Consider the following 26248-nt stretch of genomic DNA (forward strand, 5'->3'; position numbering starts at 1 on the left):
AATGTTGATGAGTCCTCATTAGCTATCTACAGAGAACTCTACTCAACACTCTGTAATTACCTATATGTGAATGGAATCTAAAAAGACTAGATACATGTATATGTATAACTGATTCACTTTGCTGTACAGCAGAAGCTAACACAACACTGTAAATCAACTATATTCCAATAAAATAAAAATCTTTAAATGTTTCTGGGTTTTACTTTAATTTATTCTAGTGACTTAGCAGCCTTCTTTAGGCAAGGTTTTTTTTTTTTTTTTTTTTAATGATGCAGAAAACTCACAGTAGGTCAACAGGCCAAGATACCAGGCCTGGATGTATGCGTGCTCAGTTGCTCAGTTGTGTCCAACTCTTTGCAACTCCATGGACTGTAGCCCACCAGGCTCCTCTGTCTATGGGGTTCTCAGGCAAGAATACCGGAGTGGGTTTCCATTTCCTCCTCCAGGGGATTTTCCCAGCCCAGGGATCGAACCCAATTTCTTATGTCTCCTGCACTGGCAGGCAGATTCTTTAGCACTGCACCACCTGGGTTGTGGATCATTTAACCTGTGCTTTTCTTAGGAGAGAATGGGATCCAAGCAACAAGAATGGGATCCAGGGTAAGAAGAATAGGGGACTTGAAATATGCCCCCAACAATAAAAGCTACTGTTTATAGTCTTCACTTTGTGCCAGGCACTCAGCTAAGTACTTTAATGACTACCTCATTTAAACCTCACAATAACCTTCTATTATCCCCATTAACTGATGAGGAAATTGAAGGCCAGAGAAATGTTAAAACACTTGCAAGGTCACAGCTTTTAGGAGAGGAAGCTGGATTCAATCCAGTGAATCTGACTCCAGAGTCTGCCTTCCCAAATACTAAGTGACACAACTCCAAGGAAGTTCAAGGAGCCCCAGAAGAAGTCTGCAGAGTTGCTTTCTCAACCTTTCTCCTGATAACATGAGGCTCAAAGGGCAGAGGAATCCTCAGTCCCCCAAAGCCCTAGATCTGGTTTCAGACGCAGAGGGTCAGCAACCACACAAGCAAGGCACCAGGCCTGGGAAAATCCACCAAGGTGGCACTTAATATGGCAAGGAAGGGGTTGCTCTGGCACACACATGCCAATGTGCTGGATGCGTCATGGGAAGGGATGCTCTGCTTTGACACTAAATGTCAGACTAAGATTGATATGTGCAGTTGTGGACAGGACTAAGAAGGAGCTGACCCTGGGCTCCTACCTAGTCCATTATGCAACTTGTTAAATAAATCCATATCAAGTAAAAGTAAAGATACAGTCCTTAGCAACAATACACTGAGCACCTAGTTGGTGCTAGGCACTGCATTAAGCCATGGGATAAAGCCGCAACAGCAGCAAGGGAGAGAAATTTGGGAAGCCCCATGCTGCTGCTAAGTCACTTCAGTTGTGTCCGACTCTGTGCAACGCCACAGACGGCAGCCCACCAGGCTCCCCTGTCCCTGGGATTCTCCAGGCAAGAACACTGGAGTGGGTTGCCATTTCCTTCTCCAGTGCATGAAAGTGAAAAGTGAAAGTGAAGTCGCTCAGTCGTGTCTGACTCAGCGACCTCATGGACTGCAGCCCACCAGGCTCCTCCGTCCATGGGATTTTCCAGGCAAGAGTACTGGAGTGGGGTGCCATTAGCTTCCCTCAAAGCCTGCCCAGAAAAATTCTATTGGGGTAAAAGAAAGGCTGCTGTCCATGGTACTAGGGAGTTACAGAAACTAGAAGCCAGAAGTTGTGGTTATGATCAGGGAACCAAAATCCAAAAGGACCTCTGCTCAGTTGACAAGTGAGGCTGATGCAGAGGGGTGATAAAGACCAATTCAGAGATGGAGCACCCTGGAATCCAGTTGGTTTCTCCCAGAGAAATCCTCTGTCTCATGTCTAGAGACTGGGGTTACACAAGGTATGTCCTTTGCTCAGGTTTCCAGCCTTGCTTACAATTTTACTTCACTCTCTGGACCTCCTTGAGTTCCACCAACACATCATGCTCCCTCTTACACAGGACCTTTGTACACGATGGACTGATCTTTACCAAGTTAGCTCACGCTCATCTTCTTACAAATCTCAACTCAACAATAAGTTCCTCAGCAGAGCCTTCTTTTATTCCCTAGTCTACATCAGGTTTTTAAAAATGCATTCACCAAACCATATTTCCTTTCTTTGCAGGATTTACTTCAGTTTGTAATTATATATTCATTAGTGTGATTATTTGATTAATGTCATTCTAAAGGCAGAAAATTTGTTTCTTTTTATTCTTGTATCCCCATGGCTTAATGCAGTGCCTAGCACAAACTAGGTCTCAGTATATAGTTGTGGAGGGCTGTATCACTTTTACTTGATATGGATTTATTTAATAGGTTCAAAAATGGACTAGGTAGGAGCCCAGAGTCAACTCCTTCTTAGAACTGAGAACAGAGTTCAAAGGATCCTAGGTAGATCATACTTTTCATAATTAAGAAACATCCCTCCTTTATTGAAAAGTCAGGGCTGCCTTTTGCCCTAGAAAACCACTAATCTAGAAATGAGTTGTTATTGTCCTGGTGTAGTTAACCCCTTAAGGCCAAAGTCTGACCATGTTATGCTAGAACCTGTTACACAAAACAGGGACAGGCTGACTATGGATGGAAGGAAGAGGATACAAGGCCAGGTGCCATAAGGCTAGGAATGTCTCCCTCTGGTATGGTGCTAAACATGAGGCCTGGACCTCAGAGACCTTGCAGATATCTGGTAACTGGGGTATAATGAGCAACATCTTGCAAAGAACAGCAAACAGCAGAACTGAAGGGGGTGTCTAGAACTGAGAAGACCCAGATAATAAATTCAACAGAATATAGTCTACCCTTCTACCACTCAACTTTTCTAGTTTCCTTTTACTTTCAACAATAATTTTGACTGTAGACTTCCCTGGTGGTCCTGTGGTTAAGAACGTGACCTGCCAAAACAGGGGACACAGATTTGATCCTTGGTCCGGGAAGATTCCACACGCCATAAGGCAACTAAGCCCATGCTCCATGACTACTGAGTCAGTGCTCAGAAGTCCATGAGCCACAACTACTGCGGCCCATGTGCCTAGAGCCCACGCTCTGCAAGAGGAGAAGCCCATGTGGCACAACGGAAGAATCCCCACTTGCCACAACTAGAGAAAGCCTGAGTGCAGCAACAAAGACCCAATACAGTAAAAAATAAATATAACTAAATAATTATTAAGATAATTATGATTGTGGCGGTCCCTGTTCACTGATCATTTACTTAGCAAGGTACTGCCCTAAGCGTATATGTACACATATATACGCATATGTATGAGTATATGTGCATGTTTATAAACACCTTTTACAAAATTCAAACAATCCTCTTTGACAGAGCTCTTCTCTATAGATCGTGATGTAGGGATTTGGCTAAGTTAGGAGCCATGTTAAAGCTTACACAGCCAGCAAGTAGTAGAGCTGGGTGAGAACTTGAGGCTTGTTGGACTCCAAAGACTGTGTTCTCAAGCACAATGCCAATGTCACACCAAATGCTAGTCATTGGAAGCTATGACTTTAAAAAACCATATTGCAACACTACTTGCCTTAATGGCTACTAGTACTTTTCGTTACATATACGCACCACATAATTTAAATGGATTTTTCAGTATCTGTGATATCATAGGATATGACAGTTGCGTTTTATAATATTCATTGTCATAAATACACAATTATGAAAACAAAGAACATCCATATAGTATTTAGAAGCAGCTTGCCTCCCATGTCAGGGTTACTCATCCCATACTTTGGGAATCCCACACTTTTCTATCCAGAACCATGTTTCTTCTGCCTCTTTCAGTGGATAAGAAGCACCATGGAAATGACACTAAACAACATCTGATTTAAGAAGACCTGTCTGGGGGTTGGTGCTTTTCCAAGGCTGCTTTGAAAGATGGCTGCTTCCTACCCCAGAGGCGGCTGCACTTCAGAGACAACAAGCTAAAGGGTCCCAGTTTGTATAGTCTGCTCAGTGCTCAGGGCGGTTTGGATGAAAATAACTATATAGATATCAGTTATCATCATTCTCATGATGACAATGATTATTTTACATATGGCTGTTTTAAGGGTGAATGGCATGGGCTCATTTGTATGCCAGCATCTGGCAGGCTGTCACACATCTGCGGAATATAACCTCAACTGTGCTATTAATACTTCCCCTTTGTTTTCTCCCCAAGGCATCTGTCTCCTAAAGTGCCTAAAGAAACTTCGCTCCCTCTTGAAGCCCTAGAGGCAAACTTCGGAAAACATGTCACCTAGACTGGGGCAGCAGAAGCTCAGAGTGACAGCAGCTGAGCCTGAACAGATTTCTGGCTCTTGGAATAGATGTCAAGGCAGACAGGGAACCACCACCCACACTCGTCTGTTAGCAGCTGCACTTCCAGGCAAAATCTGTGGGCAGATTCTCCTAGGCTCAGACAATATGTCCCATCTGCTCTGTGATCAACAAAAGATGTCAATCGTGGTCTTAATGGTCAGTTCTCAGTCTCCATAACCCCCACCACTGGCTTATAGCTGCCTTCCCTGAAAAGCCTTGGGAGACCCTTCTGTGGTGGTTACCTGGTGACTGAGCACTTAAACCAGGTCTTTTTATTTATGTGCAACAGCTATACCACATTTCCCAGCCTGCCTCACAGTTAGAGGTGCTCATGTGATTGAGTTCTAGCTAATGGGATGCATGCTAACTTAGAACCTGGCTCATAGGAGTCTCCTTTGTGTGGTCCTACACCATCTTCCTCTTTTGCTGTACAGATGCAGATAAGGCATGGTGACACTGGGGAACCATAAGATGGAAAGAACCTGAATCTCTGAATCACTGATTGAGGGAGGCTGCTTGCTGATGGAGATCAGCAATATCAGACTGTACAAGAGAAATAATCTTTCATATGCTTGAGCCATTATGGACTCTATTTCATATCAGAACATTCAGAGCTTTACTATAATTAATACACTCTTATGGTGAAATTGCCAGATTCTATTTCATTATCAATTATCTAATGGATCATCTCCACTTTAGTGACCTACTAGTATTTCAAACTTGACATGCCCAATCCAATGGTACTTTCTGTATGTCAGAATATTCTAGGTACTGGGATACAGGAATGGATCATACAAAGTTCCTTCTCTTATAAAATTCACATTCAAAGACAGGGAAACCCGAAATACACAAATTAAAAAAAAAACAAACAATTACAAATAGTGACCCTTGTTATGAAGTTAATGGGGATGGAAGGTTATTGGGGGTTACTTGGGAGTTAGTGGAAGTGCCTGTGAGGAGGTGACAGGAGATTGAAGTCTATATGATGAAATGTAAAAAGTCAGCCCTGGGGACTCTAGGGGCAAAGTATTCCAGGAAGAGGGAACAACAAATGCAGAGAATGGAAGGAGGAACAAGCATTACCGAGGAACAGATAGGAGGTTAGGTGGCTGAAGAACAGTGACCTAGAGGACAGTAGTATGACAGGATAGCAAGAGGGAGGCAGGGACATGATCATGTGAAATCTTACAGTCCAAGATTAAGAACTTGGACCTTTTGCTAAGTTCAAAAGGAAACTACCAGTGTGGTTTAGTCCTGGGAGGAATGATATATGAATTACATGTTGAAAGGCCCACTCTATTATGTGGGGCATGTATCATGTAGGACAGCGAGAAGGAACAGAAACCAGAGAGCAGATTATTGCAGTCACAAAGGTGAAAGAACCATGGCTGGTACTAGTGTGGGCTGGCAGGAGTGGAGATGGAGAGAGATGAGTTGATTTGAGATACATTTTAGGGGAAGCAAAGGCAGGGCTCACGGACAAATTGGGGTGGGGGGTGGACAGGCTGGTAACTGGGAGAAAGGATCAATATTGACTCTTACGTCAGTTACTCAGCTGCCTGGGTGGTGAAATCATTAAGATTGGGAATTCAAGTGAAGAGTCAGGTCTGTGGTGGGATGGACCACATGATAGGTGCTGAATAAATGACTGATTTTAATATTAAATATAGGGTCAACATAGTAGGATGAGAATGCTGGGTCATCTACTCATTCAGCAGTTGTCTTGATTTCTCTAAATTTGACCTAAACAGAAGATAATAATAATTTCAACATGGGGTTGTTATATGAAATATACTTTTGGCAGGAAGAGACTGAAGAAGTATGATGGGGACATGAGCATTGCTAATAAAGTTTGATTTTCTGATTTAGCTGTTACTTATACAGGAGTCCTCTGCCTGTGAAAATTCATCAAGCTGGACAATTATGATATGTGCACTTTTCAAAATGAGATTCAATATGTTAGGTTCTCAGCGCAGTGCCTGGAATTCAACAAATCCACTATTACTTTCATTATTATAATACAATGAAAACCATCTCCTGTGTAACTGTGGTCCATAATGTAGATACAGGCCATTTGTGAATCCATCAACAAGAGGAAGGAGCCTTACGCTGAACTCTAGGGTCTGGCCTTATAGCTGATAAAGTTCTAATTCATGACACACAAATGCTTCGGCATAAAGGAAGTGATTCAGTGTTCTAACCCAAAGGTAGTCCTGGTTCACTACTTGCAATTCAATACCTCCCTAACTTTGGATGAGAGTGTCACAGATGCCAATATAATTTAAAAGGGAAGAGTTCTCCACAAGTGCTAAGTCTTCGATAGGGATTGCCCCTTTCTATTCCATTTCCTCCCAAGCTTGCTCATACCTGAATAGTCTTGATTCAAGCCAACTGGTTATTGGCCCCAAAGAAAGGATACTAAAACTCTGATTGGTTATTTCAAAGTTCCATAGGTTAATTCTCAGGTCATCAGCTGACATGTAGGTTTCATAGTCGCTGTTGACTGATATAGAGTTGATATGATATGTGTGCGCGTTGGCAAATACTCTTCGCGGGGTGGCCTCCACCATCAGGTCCATGGGTCTCAGGACAGGTACCTGGGATGCAAGAGAAACAAATTGCTTCAGAACCACAGCTCTTCATTAGGAAAGAGTGTGTGTGTTTATATCCTTCATTATCACACACAAAATCACAACCACATCACATCAAAGGAGATCTAAGCTAGAGAAAGAGACTGATCAATTACACGCTGTTTCTATTCCCTTTGGTGCCTTTTAGTTTCATTCTTTTTTAAAAATGTCACCATCCCTTAGCCCTGATGGGCAATATCATCCTTTATAGACTCTAAGATTTTTTTCAAGTGGCCTCCTCTCAGGGGAACAGCTGCCAGAGATGTTGTTTCAGATTGTTTGTTTTTTAAAACATGAAATCTATTTTTAAAAGGAAGTTGTAGAAATTTTTAGAAATGTCTAGTTTAACTGAGATTAGAATTTAGTCTTCATGGCTTTGGGAGCCTAGGCCCCGTCCTAGTTCTATCTTTAATCTTTTTAAAAGAATTTTGGGAAAGCATATAATCACCCAATTCTAGTAGCCCAAAATCAGTCATTAAAATATAGGGAACCCATTGTTTTATCTGGGAAGATCTTGGTTTAACCTGTATATCAACAAGGCAGTGTACACTGTTATGTCAAAACTGTCCTCATTTGGACAATAAATTATATGGTCATCTTACTGATATATAAAGGATACTTAGTATTTGTTGAATGAATGAGAATAGTGAACAATTGTTATCTCCTTATGGGTCAAAGAATCAGACAGTTAAATAGTTTTGCATACAAGGGCCTTTCCTGGTGGTCCAGTGATTAAGGCTTCGCCTTCTAATGCAGGGGGTACAGGTTCGATCCCTGGTTGGGGGGCTAAGATTTCACATGCCTCGTGACCCCAAAAAACCAAAACATAAAACAGAGGCAATATTGTAACAAATTCAAAAAAGACTTTAAAAATGGTCCACATCACAAAAATCTTAAAAAAAAAAAGTTGAATGAAGAACTGAGAAGAAACATAGAATCCTATACAAATGTGGCACTGGATATCCTGGAAATCAGAGAAGCTTGAGATGTGGATGTAGGAAGAACCAGGGATCCTCTAAAAGCCAGGAGTGGGATGGAAGGCAAAGTCTTCACAAGCCCTTTACCTTGTTGTGGATGATGGTTCTATAGCAGAGGCCCAGGGAAGGCAAAAACTAAGAGAGCTGGTTCTGACCACAGATTCGCCCCTCACTGACAGGCTGTGTGATCTTGCACAATTATCTTGCCCCTTCTGGGCTCTGGTTATACGATCTGAAATATCCACTATGCCCTACTTATCATGAAGGGTGGTTGGGATCTGTTGAGATGATTTGCCCTTCAGTTCAACCTCCTATTCACCCTTTCAACAACATTTTCTTGAGCTCTGTACAAGGTCCTGGTGTAGAGGGGTGGGGGGGACATTCAACTGGGGAGCCAAACCAGACACCTGCCTTCATCTGGCTGGCCCAGGTGGTGAAGGCAGGTACGAAATCATCTCATAATAAAATGTAGTAAGCACCCAGAAGGAGAGGAAATAGCACAAAGAAGGATTTAACGTGGTCATGGAGGTCTGGAGAGGTTTTGCTGAGGAAGTATGAATTGGATGACTTAAAGGATGAGAAGAGATTTACTAGGCCAGGAGGGGAAGGAAGAATGCTCCAGTCAGCGGAAAGAGCACGTGCAGAAGTCCTATGGTGAGGGTAACGCAAGAATTAAATATCAATTAGTCAGTGTAGTTGAGACAGAGAGTGATGAGAACCACAGTGGGAGATGAAGTGACAGGGTCGGTAAGAGGCAGGCCCCAAAAGAGATTTTTGCCACCACCCTAAGAGAAATGAAAGTGAAAAGTGAAAGTGTTAGTCAGTCGTGTCCAACTCTTTGTGATCCCATGGACTGTAGCCCACCAGCCCAAGAGATATGGGAAGAAATCAAAAGATTTTTCAATGATTTTGATATGATAAGGATCAAAGTTTCAGTGAGATCATTCCTGATGTAGTGGGGAGAACAAATTATAGAGGATGAATGAAGTAGAACTTTGAAAAGGAAGGTGATATATTGATACTACTGAACACCAGTTAAAGGTATGTCTGAGTTAAGGCTTTGTAATGGGTAAGAAAAGTGCCTTAGAAACTCTCCCAATAAACAAACAAGTTTTCCCAGTAAGTAAACAAACAAAATAAAATTTCCCAATAAATAGACAATATTTATTGGGCACTGATTGTGTCAATCATCCTTCACACCTACCTAGGAGATTCTTTTGACGACTCTGTGAGACAGAGAGCAGTAGTACAAAGTACTATGATAAAGAGAAAACTCAGGCTCAGAGAAGCTAAGTCAGTGGCCCAGAATCGCCCAGCTGTAGGAGGCATAGTCTGAATATGATTACAGAGTCTATCTGACTGCAAAGCTAGTGCTTTTCCCACTGTATCACACCACACTCAGATACTATACATGATAGGAAGTGATAACTGCTCTGTAAGGGACATGAGTACAGGGCCCATAGAATTTATGGAATTGATAGAATTATGGGTAGTAATAATGGTAGTGGTAGAATTCTGCGGTTAAGCTGCCTCTAGAAATCTCAGTTTGGGGTTGGAGGTGTTCATGGCATTTGAATAGGGTGTCTACTCCACATGCTTTCATAGATACATGCTCTGCTTTGAGGTTTGTCACAGAGGAATTCCCTACCCAGAGCTTTTGAGCTCTGTACTCCCCTACTCCCACTCACCTCCCTGAGGTAGTGGCACTGAAAGCAAGTTCCCCAGGGCCAGGGAAGCAATGGAATCTGTGAGGACTTCCAGGGGCTCTACCTAAACTCTTCCCTGGGCCTCCTTCATTACCCTCACTGTCTGCACAGGCTTCCTGTGGCTGTGGCGATGCGGGGAGGGAACATGACAGCTAGGATCAACAGGCATTACCAAGTGGGAGCTGCCAGCTCAGAGCTTCAGCTTCATGTGACAGGCCTGCCTGCTAATTCAGGCTGACACACTCCATGATGTAGCACTAATGGGGAAGCTCTGGGTAGGTATCTGGGGGAGGGAGCGCTAACGCTCTGCCCAGATTAGCCAGGCGACAAACATCACTCGTGATATTCCAGCACCCTCCCCACACCCAGGTCAAGGCTGTCCACTGCCTAGGGACACCGTGTCAAAGGAGGAAGGAGGAGGTAAGGTGGTTCAAGCTTACCAACTGGACAGGATGACCAGTTAGGAAACCCTGTTGGGACTGTGTTTCCTATCTGCTCCGGACACATGCTCTTTCTAGGGCCAGGAGGGGAGAAGAGTGGGATACGGTTCCCTGAGTTCAGCCCATGGGCAATCATTTGGGTCTTCCCTGTAAGATCAGGGAGGGTTTCCTGTACTGGCAGTCACTGAGTTAGAGCACCCCTGCCCTTCAGCCCTCTCAGTAGCCGACCTCACGAGGAAGATTCCTTGTTTGCCATTTTATGGGGTAGGTGAAAATCCTGTCTGATGTCACACAGAGAGAGGAAGGAGTGGAGCTGAACTGGAACAATGTAGTTCCTGAGTGAGCCCAGAGAACCACTGCTGCAAAAGAAATGCTTGGGAAGAAATACGAAGATGCCACTTCTGCAAGTCAAAAATCGTCACATCTCAGTAATTTCATGTGGTTCAGGCTAACAGTATGGAAGGACTCTGTGCCATATGGATGTGACACTGACTCATGAAACACTGAATCTTGGAAGGACCCCTGGAGTCTCTTTCAAGGCTGTCACATGTATATGTGTGTGTTGGGGGGCACAGTGGGAGGCTGTGGTGTCTAGGCCTTACGACCTTCATCATTCTTGGTAAAATGTTAGGATCCTCACATCTTGCTTAAGTAATTATGGATAAGGAAAGTTTGAGACCAACCACCACAGACAGTTCCTGAATTCTGCAGATGAGGAAGTCAGGAACCCCCGAGGTGATGTGCCATGTCCATGGTGGCCCCGTGGGGGTTGCCAGCACAACCCGGCTTTCTGCCACTCATCCGATTGCTTCCTCTGTCCCGATACCAGGTGCCTGAGCTATTCTCCACAGGACCCGACAAACTCCAGGATCAAGCCAGGACCTTCAACTGGTGGTTCACACCCTCTTTTCTGCACTATCTCGGCAGTGGCCATGGGGAGAGACCCCCCGAGACAAGGCTGGTGCTTCAGTAGGCTTGCGAATGAGAACGGGGCCAGCCTTGGCCCTTGGAGGCCGCAGGCGGCCAAGGACTGTGCTGCTGGAATCCTTGTCCCTCCCTAGGCACCCCATACTCCTCCCTGACTCTGATTCAGTTTCAGCTCATTGCCCTGAGCATGATTGCAAAGCATAAACAACCCAGCCTGGTTGTCAAGACAACCGGTACTGTGTTAGAGTATCCACCAAATAAAGTTTCACAGACCAAGAGAGCAGCCTCAGAGTCTAGCCTGCCACAAGGCTTATAGACATCTATGTCAGCTGGGATATTAGTGGGATGTGGAGAACCCCAGAGTGCCCTGGGGCTCCTTTCCCCACATCACTCACGGCTCTGTTCAATGATCACCCCTTGAGAGAGGTCTTCTGTGTCCCTACCCCTACCCCAACTCACATGGCACACCCTCCACTCACCATCCTCTGACGTAGCTTACTGCTCTTAAGCAGTTCATCAGTGAACCCTCATCAGTAGCCTATGATTTAGCTCAGTGAATATGATCTCTGCTGCACAGACGAGGCAATGACCAGAGAGTTTAAGTAATTTGTATTGTCACACAGCTCATACTCAGGCCTGGAACTCCTTGACTCTGGAGTCTAAGTCCTTGGCCGCTCTGTCCTCTGGGCCTGGAGGGGCACGATGGGGTGTGTGGGAGAGACAAGTGAGTACACGGACATTTCAGTGTAGGGCGTCTGGACTGGAATGGAGGTCAGCAGGCACTGCCCAGGGCAGTGTCAGCTAAACGGGCTTGTATCTGCTTGGGGAGCTCAAGGGAGACCTCAGAAAGGAGATGACTGCTGAGTGAGTGGGAGGTGATGGGTTTGTGGGAATCCACCAGGTGAAAGTGGGGGACGGGGAGGAGAGGGAGCAGTGCTTCAGTTGGAGAGACCAGCATGTGCAGGGTGCAGACGGGAGGGAGGAAAGTACGAGGTGAAGAGTGTGATCCCGTGGGTTTCTGGGCATAGGAGGGGGAAATGATTTTGTCTTCATTCAAAATGCAAAATAAAGTCTTCCTCCACATCAGACATGAAGAGAAACCTGAGCTTGGTGAGGGGATGGAGAACTGATGAGAGTGGAGTGGGGATGGAAGGCCTCCCTTGGGGGCGGCTATTTGAGCTGAGAGCCGAATGTAGGGAGGTCAGCAGCCACGCGGCGCCCTAGAGAAGAGCACTCCAGGCAGAGCAAACAGCAAGTGTAAAGGCCCTGAGGTTGGAAAGCGCTCAGAGGATAGAAGGAACAGGGAAGGGCCTCTGTGGCTGGAGAGGAGTGAGCAGGGAAGGACAGTGGCAGGAGATGGAAGATCAGAAGTCAGGGCTGGGTCACAGGTGTGATTGTGGGGATAGGAAGATCACTAGCTGCCCAATACTGACCCCTTCCTGTTAAGAAATCCCTTCCTCGTTGCTCTCTCTCCCTTCTTTCTCCCCACATTCTGTTTCTCTCTACCCATCTTCAGTCTTCCTCCCTTCACCTCTTTCTCATTATCTTTCCTGCCTCTGCTCTTGGGAAACACAAGACCATCTTTCACCTCTCAAAATCCATTTACTAACAAAATGAATGTCACTGTCATTTGGTTTATTCGGTGACCATGGTGGTGATGCATCACAGTCTTCTGTGGCACCTAAGTGGGTGTCAGCAGGTCACAAAGGCCCCTTCGGAGACACATGGCAAAAGGGGAACAGAGTCCTGGAAGCCCCCGAGGCCCCGCACTTTACATGACATCTGTGAAAATGCACAGTCGGGGAGGGGCTAGAGGTGAGGGCTCTTGACAGAGAAAAAAACCACAGCTGTGCTCACCATGGCAACCTCCAGAGCCTCCATAAGTTGAAAGATTCAAGGCAAGAGCCTGAGAGAGAAGAGATGGCTGGAGAGGAGCTTAAGAACAGAAGAAAAGTTGGAGCCATGGAGAAGGGAGAGAGAGAGGAGTCCATTGGTTCAAGGATGTGCACGGATTCCAGCTGTTCGGTAACTCTGGGTTGAATCTGACTGAGTTCAGCAGACAAATGTGAATACCCTTGGATACTAAGTACAATCAACATAATTGACATGACTGGGCCTTTTGAAAAAATTGCTACCAACTTACATCCATGTTTGCTTGTATTTCCTTGTCAATATTCAACAGATGCTTCCCACCCTCCCCAATAACAGATTATATTGAGAAAGATAGGATATATTCAGGCCAGGGGGTAGGGGGGCTCTGTGTCATCAGTTAGGAAGTTCACATAGCAATGTCATGACCACATGCTGGCCCCAGATAAAACCTTCCCAAAACATTTATTAACCATTTACTATATGCTGGACAGTCATCACAGAGTATTCTTATGAAGCTTAGTGGGGGCAGAGAATACACAACCCCCTACCCACTCCTTCTTTTCATAACCAGCTCTTTTGGGAAGCTAAAACCATGTTTGTTTGATCTAGACAAGCAAGAGATGGGAGCTGGCTACCTTTTCCTTGGTGCAGGGAGCCCTGACCCCGGTGCTCTGGGACCACAGGTTTAAGGACTCGTGGCATCTGGGCTGACTACACCATTCCATCTAGAAGCAATAAATGGTAAAGCTGGAGGAAAGGGTAGAAAGTTCCAGATTTCAGCCTCACTTCACGTTTGCCATCATGCCTTTCCTGGACTTCCTTCAAGAAGTATCTTCTGTGATTCTCCAAAGACAATTACTGTAAGTTTGGGATAAAGCCAACAGTTAAAAAGCACTCAGACTTCATAGTCAAGGAAAAGGGAGTGAGTCATCTTGAAGATGGGAGAGCCATTGGGTCCTGCTATAAATATCCCTGGTTCAAAGCTACCCAGCTAAGCAGTGCAGAGGAGCTGTCTTCAAACAGGAGAATGTGATGACTTCCTGAGAACTTTATGAAATAGTTCTAAAGGAAACCATGACTTAGTGGTGAAGAATCTGACTACCAATGCAGGAGACCTGGGTTCAGTCCCTGGGCCAGGAAGATCCCCTGGAAAAGGAAATGGCGACCCACTCCAGTATTCTTGCCTGGAAATCCCCATGGACAGGAACCTGGTGGGCTACGGGCCATGGGGTCAAAAAGAGTCAGATACAACTTAGCAACTGAACGACAACAAACAATATACTTTCCTTCCTAAAATCAAATTATGTCAGGATATAACCACAGTCGAGGTTCTCATTCTCATCTTTGGAAAAGAAAGATAAACCTTCCCCATCCTGAATCTTACTGGGATGTGTTATCCATGGTATAAAACACTTCAGGGAGGGACAGATGACATCTTTAATCAAAGCCCCACAAATGATCCCATCATCCAGCTCATTATCATATGAATTTCTAACAAGATTTATTAAAAAATGATTATAATAAAATTAAAATCTCAAAACTTATAATATGAAATTCTAATAAAATCAGAATTGTGTTTTGTGCTGTTTTGGTCAATTGTGTCTCATTAATAATTTTAGAGATAATTAAATCCAGAAGAGAACTTTGAAGCCTTATAGTTATACATTCAGGGGGAGGGAAAAACCTATTTTTGTTACAGAAATGATCAAAAAGAGTTTTCAACATTTATTTGGAGGAAGTTGCAGTGAAAACACAAAATTAAAGAAGAAAAAGGAACAATGTAAAGTTATGACTTTTAAAGAACTTTATTCCTTATTCTTTTAATGGATATTGATGGGTATCTAGTTACAATGGTGTTTAAATTTCACACATTAAAAAGGTGATATAACAGTTTTATTTTAAACTGCCTATGTTCAAAATACTTCTGAAGCCACATCCTCTGTTACGTACTTAACATTATGATGGAAGTGCTTAGCTGCCTACTGAAAGATGCTCAAGAAGGTATGTGGTTATTCAAAATTCTTCGAGGTGGTACAGAAGCACAAAATTTGAAGTTATATGGTGTTAGAGAGTTTTCAGAGTCAGGTCGACCTGGCCTTGAATCCTGGTTGGGCTATTTACCAGCCCCGTGGCCCTGGGCTTCTTACTTCACCTTTCCCCATGTCAAGGCTCTCTTCCATAATGTTACAGACAGCATTCCTCTATAGCTTTGCCAAGAAAACTTAGCCCAGGGCCTGATACATACCATCTACCAAAGAGACATTTCTGGAGAGCTTACTTTTCGCCAAACTGTGCTAAGCACTTTATGCACACTATGTTATTGAATCCTTACTGTGATCTTAAGAGGTAAGTACTAATATTCATCCCACTTTACAGGTATGGATCTTGAAGCAAAGGAAGTGGTGAAACTTGCTCAAGGTCATACAAATACTAGGGGGTGGCATTACCCTTGTTGGCAGTCTGGCTACAGCCACTATGATCGTTATTACTAGAATCCTTCCCATGAACTTCCAGTTGTATAAAAAAAATGGTCCATCCTGAGAGATTGCCTAGGGAAGATTTTCTGACTTCTTCTATTGGCTTCAGAGTGTAGACATCCCTTTTATCCACCCAGGGAATTCAGTCATGATTAGAGAACTCAGCGTGGCTCAGGAGAAGTGGCTAGTGGGATAACTGGTCACTGGGTAGCAATTAACTTTGTTGGTGGAAAAAAAAAGCGGAAGGCTTTTCTGGTTAGGAGTTTTCCTAATAGCTTCTGTCCACATTGTCATGAAAACCTTGAACAATATGGTTGTTCATCCAATTATCAAACCAACCTGGGGGGCAGAGTCTGGCATTCTGTGTACCCATTATCAAAGGGTAATTTGGTGTAACAAACCAAATCGAGTACGTACAAAGACTGTCAAATAAAATAAACCACTCACAAATTAAATTACTTCCCATTTTCAGTGGGAAGAATGCCAGTCATTTTTCATCTTAAAAAATATGCATCTTAATTCCATTTTTTAAAGAACATGAAAAGAAGCATTTAAAGGCCTGTTGTGCAGTCTGTATGTAGCAAGGTCCACCCTCCCTAGGAACATCTCTCTGGGTCCTGGGACATTTTCTCTCAGAGAATTAATGGAGCATTAAGCCTCACCCTGGTTAAAAAAAAAATAAATAGAAAAACCTGTTTCCTCCATGGATCAATGGTGGATGGAGTTCATAAAGCAGAAGTGAGAGGTTGGCTCTGGTTTATAACGACATATCAGAGCTGTTGTTTCCAGAATGAAGCTGCCACTCAACACCACCCCGCCAAACCCCCAGGGAATCCTATCCAAATAATATAATTTTTAGATTTCCCAGATCACACCCTTCAACAGCCTCAATATGTCCCTGAGTTCTTCTTTTACTGGCTTTGTCATATGGATTGAAATAAGCCTGAGAGGAAAAACCCCTTTGGAGCAAATCAGGCTTTGTGCTTCAGGGTCTTAAATACCTGAGAATTATATTCTTTCATTTGACATACATTTATTAAGTGCCAATCACTGCTTTGTGTGGTACGGGTATCAGGTGAACAAAAGCAGGTTGGTTGTGGCACTTAAAGTCTAATAGGGAAGAAAGGAGTTAGTGTCTCAGGTAGACACATTGTCACAAACTGCCCAGGATGCTATAGAAAGATGTGCATTGCTTCAAGAGAGGCAAAAATGTTCTTTCATTAAAAGGAACAGGGGCTCTAATTTAGATTGGGGAATTAGGTGAACTGTGTTTTGAAGAAGAGACAGGTCACCCCCCCAATAACGGAGCCATAAGCATTCTCTATATAAATGGTTCTTCACTGGAGGCCAAATTGCCATCTGACACTGTCTGGAGATAGTTTTGATTGTCAGAATGGGGCGTATGCTATTGAGTAGAGGCCAAGGGTGATGTTAAAAGTCCTACAATGTACAGGTCAGCTTCTAGCAGCAAAGAATTATCTGGACCAAAATGTTAACAGTTCTGAGACTGAGAAATCCAGTTTTTAAGAAAATATTTCTGGAAAGAGTCTAAATCAAGGGTGGATAAAAGAAACTCAATATTAACTTCCACAATCAGCAGAAAAAAGTTTCAGTTCATAAATATGTTCTGGTTTAAAAAGTCCATATATATATATACACACACATATACACACACACACACACACATACACACACACACACATATATATGAAGGATCTATCTCTCAAAGGCTTATGCCTTATTGCCAACTACAAGAATAACACACAACTCATAAAACATGCCTGGGGAATTAATACATATTTTTTAAACTCAATGCATCAAAGATGATTTTTATAGCAGACTAACAATTTCATGCTCGCAGTGTCTTTGACTTCTTTTGGCCTCTCTACAAAAAAAGAGAGGGAAAATATCTTTTGCTCAGAAGATAAACTCAGTATCTAATTACCAGCCCATGCAGCAGCCTGTAATTCTGCCAGTTTTATCTTATTTTTTTTTCTCCCAGACACTTCCATTTTCTGCCAACATTGCTGTTTCTCAAAGTGTGCTTCCCTGTGCATTGCCTTTCCTGTTATTTCCCTTGATGTTTCACATTGTGCAATTCCACAGGAAAAAAGGAGACATCTTAAAATATCACAGGAGAGGAAAATTTCAGTTAACATTTATAGGTGGGGAAGGGGATGGGATGAGAAGAGGCAGTGGTTTAATTTTTGGTTAGTTTGGTTAGGATTAATCACAGCAATTGTTTTTGTTTTTGTTTTTTTTAACTGCTGTTGATGGAAGTATTTCTGAACTCTTCCCATATACTTTCTCCTATTAACAACTGGGATACGTATCACTGAATCTTTGATAATCAAGGATCAAGAAGACCTCAGGAGGGTCACACTATATTCTGTCATTTATTACTGTGGCTTACTCAGATCGAAGAAGGTAAGTATAAATTTGATATAAACTTTAAGAATCTTAGAGCTGGAAGTTACCTGAGAAGTCATTACACGAAAAAGGTGTGTGTGTATACAAAGATGAATCTCTAAGAGCTCTGAAATGCAGCCTTTCATAAGTATAAACAAAGCTATCAGATGCATGCAACTAAACTGTCAGTTCTGCCTCCCACCAACAGATGGCAGTAGTGGTTACCAGTGATATTCTGATTCAGAAACAAAGTGACTTTTCAGGATTGCATTGTCTGGTTCCCATCCCCGGGTGTACCTTAGAATCAAATGAGACTTCTTATTAAAAACTGATGCCTGGGGCCCTCCACTGGGTGGTGGTGGTGGGAAGACTGTTGTTAAGTCAGAATGCCTGGAGGGTGGAATCCAAGTACTAGCTTTTTGAAAGCCCCTGTGACCACTCACCTCAACCAGACATCTTGGAGTGTGAAGTCAAGTGGGCCTTAGGAAGCATCACTACAAACAAAGATAGTGGAGGTGATGGAATTCCAGCTGAGCTATTTCAAATCCTAAAAGATGATGCTGTGAAAGTGCTGCATTCAATATGCCAGCAAATTTAGAAAACTCAGCAGTGGCCACAGGATTGGAAAAGGTCAGTTTTCATTCTAATCCTAAAGAAGGGCAACGCCAAAGAATGTTCAAATTACCACACAATGGCACTCATTTCACATACTAGCAAAGTAATGCTCAAAATTCTTCAAGCTAGGCTTCAACAGTACATGAACCGAGAACTTTCAGATGTTCAAGCTGGATTTAGGAAAGGCAGAGGAACCAGAGATCAAATTGCCAACATCCGTTGAATCATAGGAAAAGCAAGAGAATTCCAGAAAAACATCTACGTCTGCTTCATTGACTATTCTAAAGCCTTTGTGTGGATCACAACAAAATGTTGAAAATTCATTAAAGAGTTGGGAATACCAGACCACCTCACATGCCTCCTGAGAAACCTGTATGCAGGCCAAGAAGCAATAGTTAGAACTGGACACGCAACAATGGACTGGTTCAAAATTGGGAAAGGAGTATGATAAGGTTGTATATTGTCACTCTGCTTATTTAACTTATATGTGGAGTACATCATGTGAAATTACAGGCTGGAATCAAGATTGCTGGGAGAAATATCAATAACCTCAGATATGCAGATGATACTACCCTTATGGCAGAAAGCAAAGATGAACTAAAGAGCCTCTTGAAGGTGAAAGAGAAGAGTGAAAAACTTGGCTTAAAACTCAACATTCAAAAAACAATGATCATGGCCTCTGGTCCCATCAGTTCAGTTCAGATGCTCAGTTGTGTCCAGCTCTCTACTACCCCATGGACAGCAGCATGCCAGGCTTCCCTGTCCATCACCAACTCCCGGAGCTTGCTCAAACTCATGTCCATCAAGTCAGTGATGCCATCTGGCCATCTCATCCTCTGTCATGCCCTTCTCCTCCCGCCTTCCATTTTTCCCAGGATCAGGGTCTTTTCCAATGAGTCAGTTCTTCACATCAGGTGGCCAAAGTATTGGAGCTTCCATCTCAGCATCAGTCCCTCCCATGAATATTCAGGATTTATTTCCTTTAGGATTGACTTGTTTGATCTCCTCGCAGTCCCCTCGCAGGGACTCTCAAGAGTCTTCTGTAATACCACAGTTCAAAAGCATCAATTCTGGTCCCATCACGTCAAGGCAAATAGATGGAGAAACAAAGGAAACAGTGACAGCCTATTTTCTTGGGCTCCAAAATCAGATGGTGACTGCAGACATGAAACGAAAAGACATTTGCTCCTTAGAAGAAAAGCTATGACAAACCTAGACAGCATATTAAAAAGCAGAGACATTACTTTGCTGACAAAGGTCCATACAGTCAAAGCTATGGTTTTTTCCAGTAGTGTTTGGATGTGAGTGTTGGACCATTAAAGAAAGCTGAGTGCTGAACAATTGATGCTTCTGAACTGTGGTGTTAGAGAAGACTCTTGAGAGTCCCTTGGACGGCAAGGAGATCAAACCAGTCAATCCTAAAGGAAATCAATCCTGAATATTCATTGGAGGGACTGATGCTGAGGCTGTAGCTCCAATACTTTGGCCACCTGATGGCAAAGAACTGACCCATTGGAAAAGATTCTGATGCTGGGAAAGATTGAAGGCAGGAGGTGAAGGGGACGACAGAGGATGAGATGGCTGGATGACATCACTGACTCAATGGACATAAGTTTGAGCAAGCTCCAGGAGATGGTGAAGGACATGGATCCCTGGCGTGCTGCAGTCCATGGGGTTGCAAAGAGTTGGACATGACTGAGCTACTAAACAACAAGTGATCAATATGTAGAGCCAAGGCTAAGAGCCAATGAATTGGAGGGGTAAATGGAAGAGTCCATACAAAGAACTCTTAACAGTGGTTGGAGTATGAGATTATATGAGTTTAGAATTATTTTTATAGTTCCATATGAGGTTTTTAATATTAACTTAAAACATCCTGATTTTAATAAATGGATAAAAATAGTTTATAGAAGGGAAAAAGGATAGAAAAGAGTCACTATTCATAATATATAGAAAATGTTCCCTCAGTTGATAAAAAGACAACTCAGGAAAAAATTATGGGCAAAGGATATGGACAGAAAATTTAGAAAAAGCTAGAAGCAAATGACCAAGAAATATATAAAAATATGCCCAACCTTATTAGTAGTCAAGAAGATGCAAGTTAAGATTTTTAAATCTTTAATCTTACACAAAGAAGATCAATCTCATTAATCATTCAATCTTATAAAATTTTATTCTATGCCAGCTACTGTTTTAAATTTTTTTTTAACCATTAATTCATTTAATATTCAAGATAATTTTCTGAGGTAGGAATTCATATTATACCTCTTTCTGCAAGTAAGGGTAACTAAGACACAAAGCAATAATGTGTCTTACCTTAAAGTCACACACTAGTGCTTGTTGGAGCTCAGATGGGTACTTGGGTATTCTGACCAAGAGCATCCTTATCCTGAGCCACTATCCTACACTCCCTTCTCAGTAGAGTCCCTACTGAGATATGCAAAATGACTGATAACATCTATCCTGGAGATAGTAAGAGGAAATGGGCATTTGCTGGTGGGAATATGAATGCAACGGGAAAAAGTAGCTATTAAAATACAATAATGCATTGGAGAAGGAAATGGCAACCCACTCCAGTGTTCTTGCCTGGAGAATCCCAGGGATGGGGAAGCCTGGTGGGCTGCTGTCTATGGGGTCGCACAGAGTCGGACACGACTGAAGTGACTTAGCAGCAGCAGCAATGCACATATCTTTCAACTTAGCAAAACTTGCCTTAATGGAAACTATCCTATAAAAACTAGACATTGGTTTATGATGATAAATGCTTGAGACCATTCACTGCAGCTCTGTTAGTTATAATTACATTGTAACAAAATCTGGAAACAGGTGACTGTCAGTGAATAGGGGACTGGTTTAATTAGTTATAGTATACCCAGGCTTTAGAATATTGACAGCTACTTCACAGAAGATGAATGACCAGGAGGGATGTTTATATTACTGAGCAGAGTGTATAAGTATCATCTCGAATTTGTAAAAACAAACAAAATCATATCCATCTATTAAGGTTGATAATATATGTTTGTGTGGACATACAAAAAATGGTGTGGCTGGATACACGCCAAACTAGTAATGTGAGTTACCTTAACATGTGGGCCCACGGTATAGGATTGTTTGAGTTGACGCTATAATCCTGCATTAGTTTTGTAATAGAAAAGAAAAAGAAGAGAGATCTTTGCCTCCAATGTCCAGCCAGGGAGGATTCTCAGGATTCTTCAGCCTGCACTGGACTCCTCCTAAAAAAGTATAAGCAGCTCCCAATGAGCATGGCTTTGAATTTAGATCCACTTTCCTTAACTGTCCACTTGTTAGTTCCCTGGGTTGACAGACAGCCAGTCTACCTCTTCCTCTACGCAAAAGCTCTCCAGATATTTGAGCACAGACCTCAGTGCACCCCACTGTCTATTTAATGACACCAAGACTTAGCCTCCAATCTTTATTACCCACCAGTGGTCATGCCTGCGTCACCCCTACTGATGCTTTGCCATGCTGAACACAGTCTACCAGAGTTCAGAACACAGAGGGACCTGCGTTCTTTTAGACCAGACTTATGCTTTCTACCTCAACAACTTAATTGATTTATCTCGGTAACAGTCCATATTGCAGTGTCAACTAAAATTCATAGATCTTCTTTCAAATAAGCTAAGGTCAAGTCAAATGTTCTCTACTACTTTGAATGTGATTACCTCAATTCTATCCCTAGGATTTATCTCTTTTTCTTAAAAGTGAATTACAGGGATATGAAAGAGTACCTATGTAAATGTGGGAGGTGGTGGGAGGAGTCTAATGAATGGTGAATTCTGGAAAATGGGATTTTTCTGCATCATGCAGATGATGGGCTAGAAGATGGGTGAGCACACTGGGTATATGGAGAGGACAATGGCAGTGTCCTGATGTCTGGCTGGAGGGTGGGAGGACCTTAAATCCTCCGTTTCAGAGAGGTGGGGCTGAATTTGAAAGGTAATGATCCTGGCAAATAAAATTGTTACAGGAAGTGGGTGGGGGAAGAGAGAACTCAGAAGGAGGTTTGCTAGTTCCAAGGAGACAGAGCAGGAATGGGCCAAGAACAGAGGAGATGGGACAAGGAAGAGAAAAGAGTATCTGAGAAAAGCAGCTGCACACAGGACTAAAGAAAAAAGGATGGCGAGCCTCCAGAGATGGGAGCGAGGGAAGAGAGAAGAAAGCTGGGAGGCGGTTGCGAGGCGTTCTGTTCTAGTCTGGACTGTTTAGATGCCAAGAAACAGAAACCTTCTCAAATTTACTTAAAAAAAAAAAAAAAACTAAAAAACAAAACAAAAAAGGAGTATTGTGGGACAGAAAGATCTTGCAGTTGAACAGGACTGAAAACGGAGTATGTGAAATGCAACAGGGGCTTAGCCTGCTGTTAGGGGTCTGGGGAACTTGACCTGTCTTTTTGTCTCTGTGTCTGTCTCTCGTAGGGGTGTCCTGGTTTCTTAAACTGCTTCTCTCTTTGTGTCAGCCCTGCCTCTCTCTCTTTGCCAATAAAAGTTAACTCTGTCTGTTTACCAGTCTGAACATGGCCTTCAGTGAGTCACTCTAGCCCTGACTCCACCACACTTTCACTCTAGCCCTGACTTACGCCACACTGTAGTAGACAGTGCTACTATAGTGCACTACCATGCGTAAAATAGCTAGCTAGTGGGTAGCTGCTATAAGCACTGGAAGCTCAGTTCCCCACTCTGTGATGACCTAGAGGGGTCTGAAGATGGAGGGAATGTAAGTATGCATATGGCTGATTCACCTCATTGCACAGCAGAAGCTAACATAACATTGTAAAGAAATTATATTCCAATTAAAAAAAAGGAAATAAGTGTTGCCAGTGAATTCTGAAAAAAAGAGAGCAGGGAACCGACAGGGCAGAAAATATAGTAGGAAGAATGAAACATATAGTCAGAACCTTCCAAGTGGTCTCACCCCTGCCCTTGAACATCCTGCATTCAGAATCACCTGCATACCTTTTTCCTACAATGCTCTGCTCCCCTTATTCACCCCACTTTCACCTACTCCCCCTTACAAAGTCTTCCTCAATCCAGATGGCTCCAGAACTCTCATTCCCCCTGCCATGTATGCACACAATCCAGTGGAGAATAATTCTGATATATATATATATATATATATATTTTTTTTTTTTTTTTTTAGGTGCTGAAACTTTTTTTTTTTTTTTTTAAGAGTTCAAAATTCTAGCTTCCTTCTTCCAATTGGCACAATTTTGACAGGCTTCTTGGAATCATTTCCCAACTTGAGTTCCTAGTGCTAATAATCCAGACTGACTTCTAGCAATCTCTTGTTCAAAGAGAATAAAGCGCAACTGGTCACTATTCCCTGGATAGAAATCGTATTTTGTTTGGAATGCTGCTACGATTGCCTTTCAATCTGCTTCAAGCAATAAATACATTGCTTCAACTCCCTCTTATAATTTCCCCCATGTGTCTGTCAATCTTACACAGCAATCACATGATTAGCTTTTTAGATTAGATCATTAAACTGTATTAGAATAAGAGTATATCCTGAACTAAATAAGATTTGGTAATTACTTCTTCTGGAACAATGTACTATTTTGGATGACGTATGCCCGGTCTAGTTTTAACTGACGCTTTTATGTTATTATTCACTAAGACCCGGGGATCTTTTTCACGCATTCACTTTGTCTTTCCACATCCTGCACATGAATGCTTGAATTTTCTCTCCACGTGCGCTAGCACCGTGCTTTGTCCTTTTAGAACTCTACATCCTTTCTGCTCCCCTCAAGTTTTCAAGGGTGTCCTCCATTTCCGTACTCATTGTTGACCTCTTCTTTGCCCCCTGGTTTTGTGAAATGTAAGCCAATATAACGATGGGGTGACGGGGTGGAGCTTACAGCATGTGAGGCTGACTCATAGGATTATAAGCTCCATTAATTTTTTTTCCCTTCCTGAAGGGAGAAATATGAATTATTTTCTCAAATAGGCAAAGCAGAGGACCTCTTTAAAAGCCATAAAGCTCTGAGGCTCGCAGTGAAAAGGAAGGGGAAACTAATCATGCAGAGGGAAACGAGGACAAATATGCATTTCATTGAAAAGTCACTGTGGTTGAACATCAAATTACTCTCCCTGACTTCCACCTATCTCACATTCTGCTAAGAACTTATTTTGCCCTTCATCTAGAAATAACTGTATCCTGAATGGCACCGCATATGCATTAATAGGTAGATTCAAACATATATGCTTAGCATAAGTCAGAAAAAAGAAAGAAACACATTTAAATAATGTTGACTACTGCAGCTGCACTCCATTCAATGGCACCCGAGTAAGTATGAGATGTGGGCAGTAGGTCTGCTCAGATTGTCTTTGTGGATCTCATCTTCCAGCGCCTTGATGTGTTGAATGAGTTACTAAGGTCTAAAGAAGTCTATTTTTCATAAATGGCCTTCCACATTTTAGTTATAGCTTTAGCCTGTACTTCCCTGGTGGCTCAGACAGTAAAGAATCTGTCTGCAATGCGGGAGATCCGGGTTTGATCCCTGGGACAGGAAGATTCCCCTGGAGAAGGGAATGGCTCCCCACTCTAGTGTTCTGCCTGGGAAATTCCACTGCCAGAGGAGCCTGGTAGGCTATAGTCCATGGGATCACTAAGAGCTGGACATGACCAAGTGACTAACACGTTCACTTTTCACTTTAGATTGTGCATTATTCTTTATATATTATGCATATATATGCATACATTAGTTTTTACAGAGTTTATAAAAAACTATGTACACTATACCATGTGGGTAATTTAAGGGATTTTTAAAAGATATTTTTATGGGATGACTTTAGAATCTAGCCTGTGCAAAACTGTCCCCTTTACTGACTGATCCTTTTTCAAATCTCTACTATTTCCTGTGTACCATTATTTCCGGTAAACTTCACAAAAAATTCCTCATCATCTGCTCAATATTTTACAAAGAGTTAAAGAACTGAGGCTCAGTGAAGTTAAATGACATAGCAAGTCACGAGGTCACTCAGTTAGGATCAGCAGAGGCAGGATTAAACACAATCTGGATTCATAGTTCATACTTTTTCTACCCCATCAGGGCATCTAAAAATCTTGATACTTTTCAGACTCTTCCTTGGATTATCCTGGGTCCTTGGATTATCCTGGGGATCTTCCATTTTCCTTTGTCAAGGTCTAACTTTATAGTAAGATATTTTGACACTTGAAAGAATTAACGTGACTATTTTGAAGCAATGTTTGTTGAGCACTTACTAGATGCAAGGCACTATTGGTAGCCTACGCCTCTGGAATCATCTTTTTCCAAAAGCACCTCACAAATTGAGAAGACAAACAAAGGGTCAAATAACCCAAGAAACTCAAATAATTTGTAGGCAGGGATCAATTACAGGGACTTGTGAGTACCGAGAAGGACTTTGGTGTGCATTCTAGGCAATAAGGGAAAATATCTTAGGCTCTTAACAGTAACGAATGATCTAACCTACAATTGAAAAGTATCATACTAAGTGCAATGTGGTTTTCAGACTGTGAAATGTGAGGGGGAAGAGAGTGAGTGAAGGTAGGAGAAAAAACTGAAATGCTTTTTTACATAGTATGCTGAATACAGGCAAGAAACAATCTAACCAAACTTAGGAGGGAAATGACAGAATAAAACAGTTACAGAGATGGCAGCTGCTTTGAAGGACAATGAAACAGAAAAATCTGATAAACATAGTTATCAACATGGTTTATCAGATCAGAGATCAGTCGCTCAGTTGTGTCCGACTCTTTGCAACCCCATGAATCGCAGCACGCCAGGCCTCCCTGTCCATCACCAACTCCCGGAGTTCACTGAGACTCAGGTCCATCGAGTCAGTGATGCCATC

At 42.6% G+C, this 26248-nt stretch overlaps 1 protein-coding gene across 4 annotated transcripts in view; it reads right to left on the minus strand.

Moving 5' to 3' along the window:
• Positions 1-26248, minus strand: part of PPP2R2B (protein phosphatase 2 regulatory subunit Bbeta) — a 474274-nt gene that overhangs the window by 66622 nt on the left and 381404 nt on the right. For all 4 annotated transcript variants that reach the window (XM_070374891.1, XM_070374892.1, XM_070374893.1 and 1 more), the window contains one exon: positions 6762-6939. In XM_070374891.1, the coding sequence (XP_070230992.1) occupies positions 6762-6939 (178 nt within the window). The remainder of the gene's footprint in view (positions 1-6761; positions 6940-26248) is intronic.

The sequence above is a fragment of the Bos mutus genome, chromosome 7 (assembly GCF_027580195.1).
Source record: "Bos mutus isolate GX-2022 chromosome 7, NWIPB_WYAK_1.1, whole genome shotgun sequence".
NCBI classification, from domain to species: Eukaryota; Metazoa; Chordata; class Mammalia; order Artiodactyla; family Bovidae; genus Bos; species Bos mutus.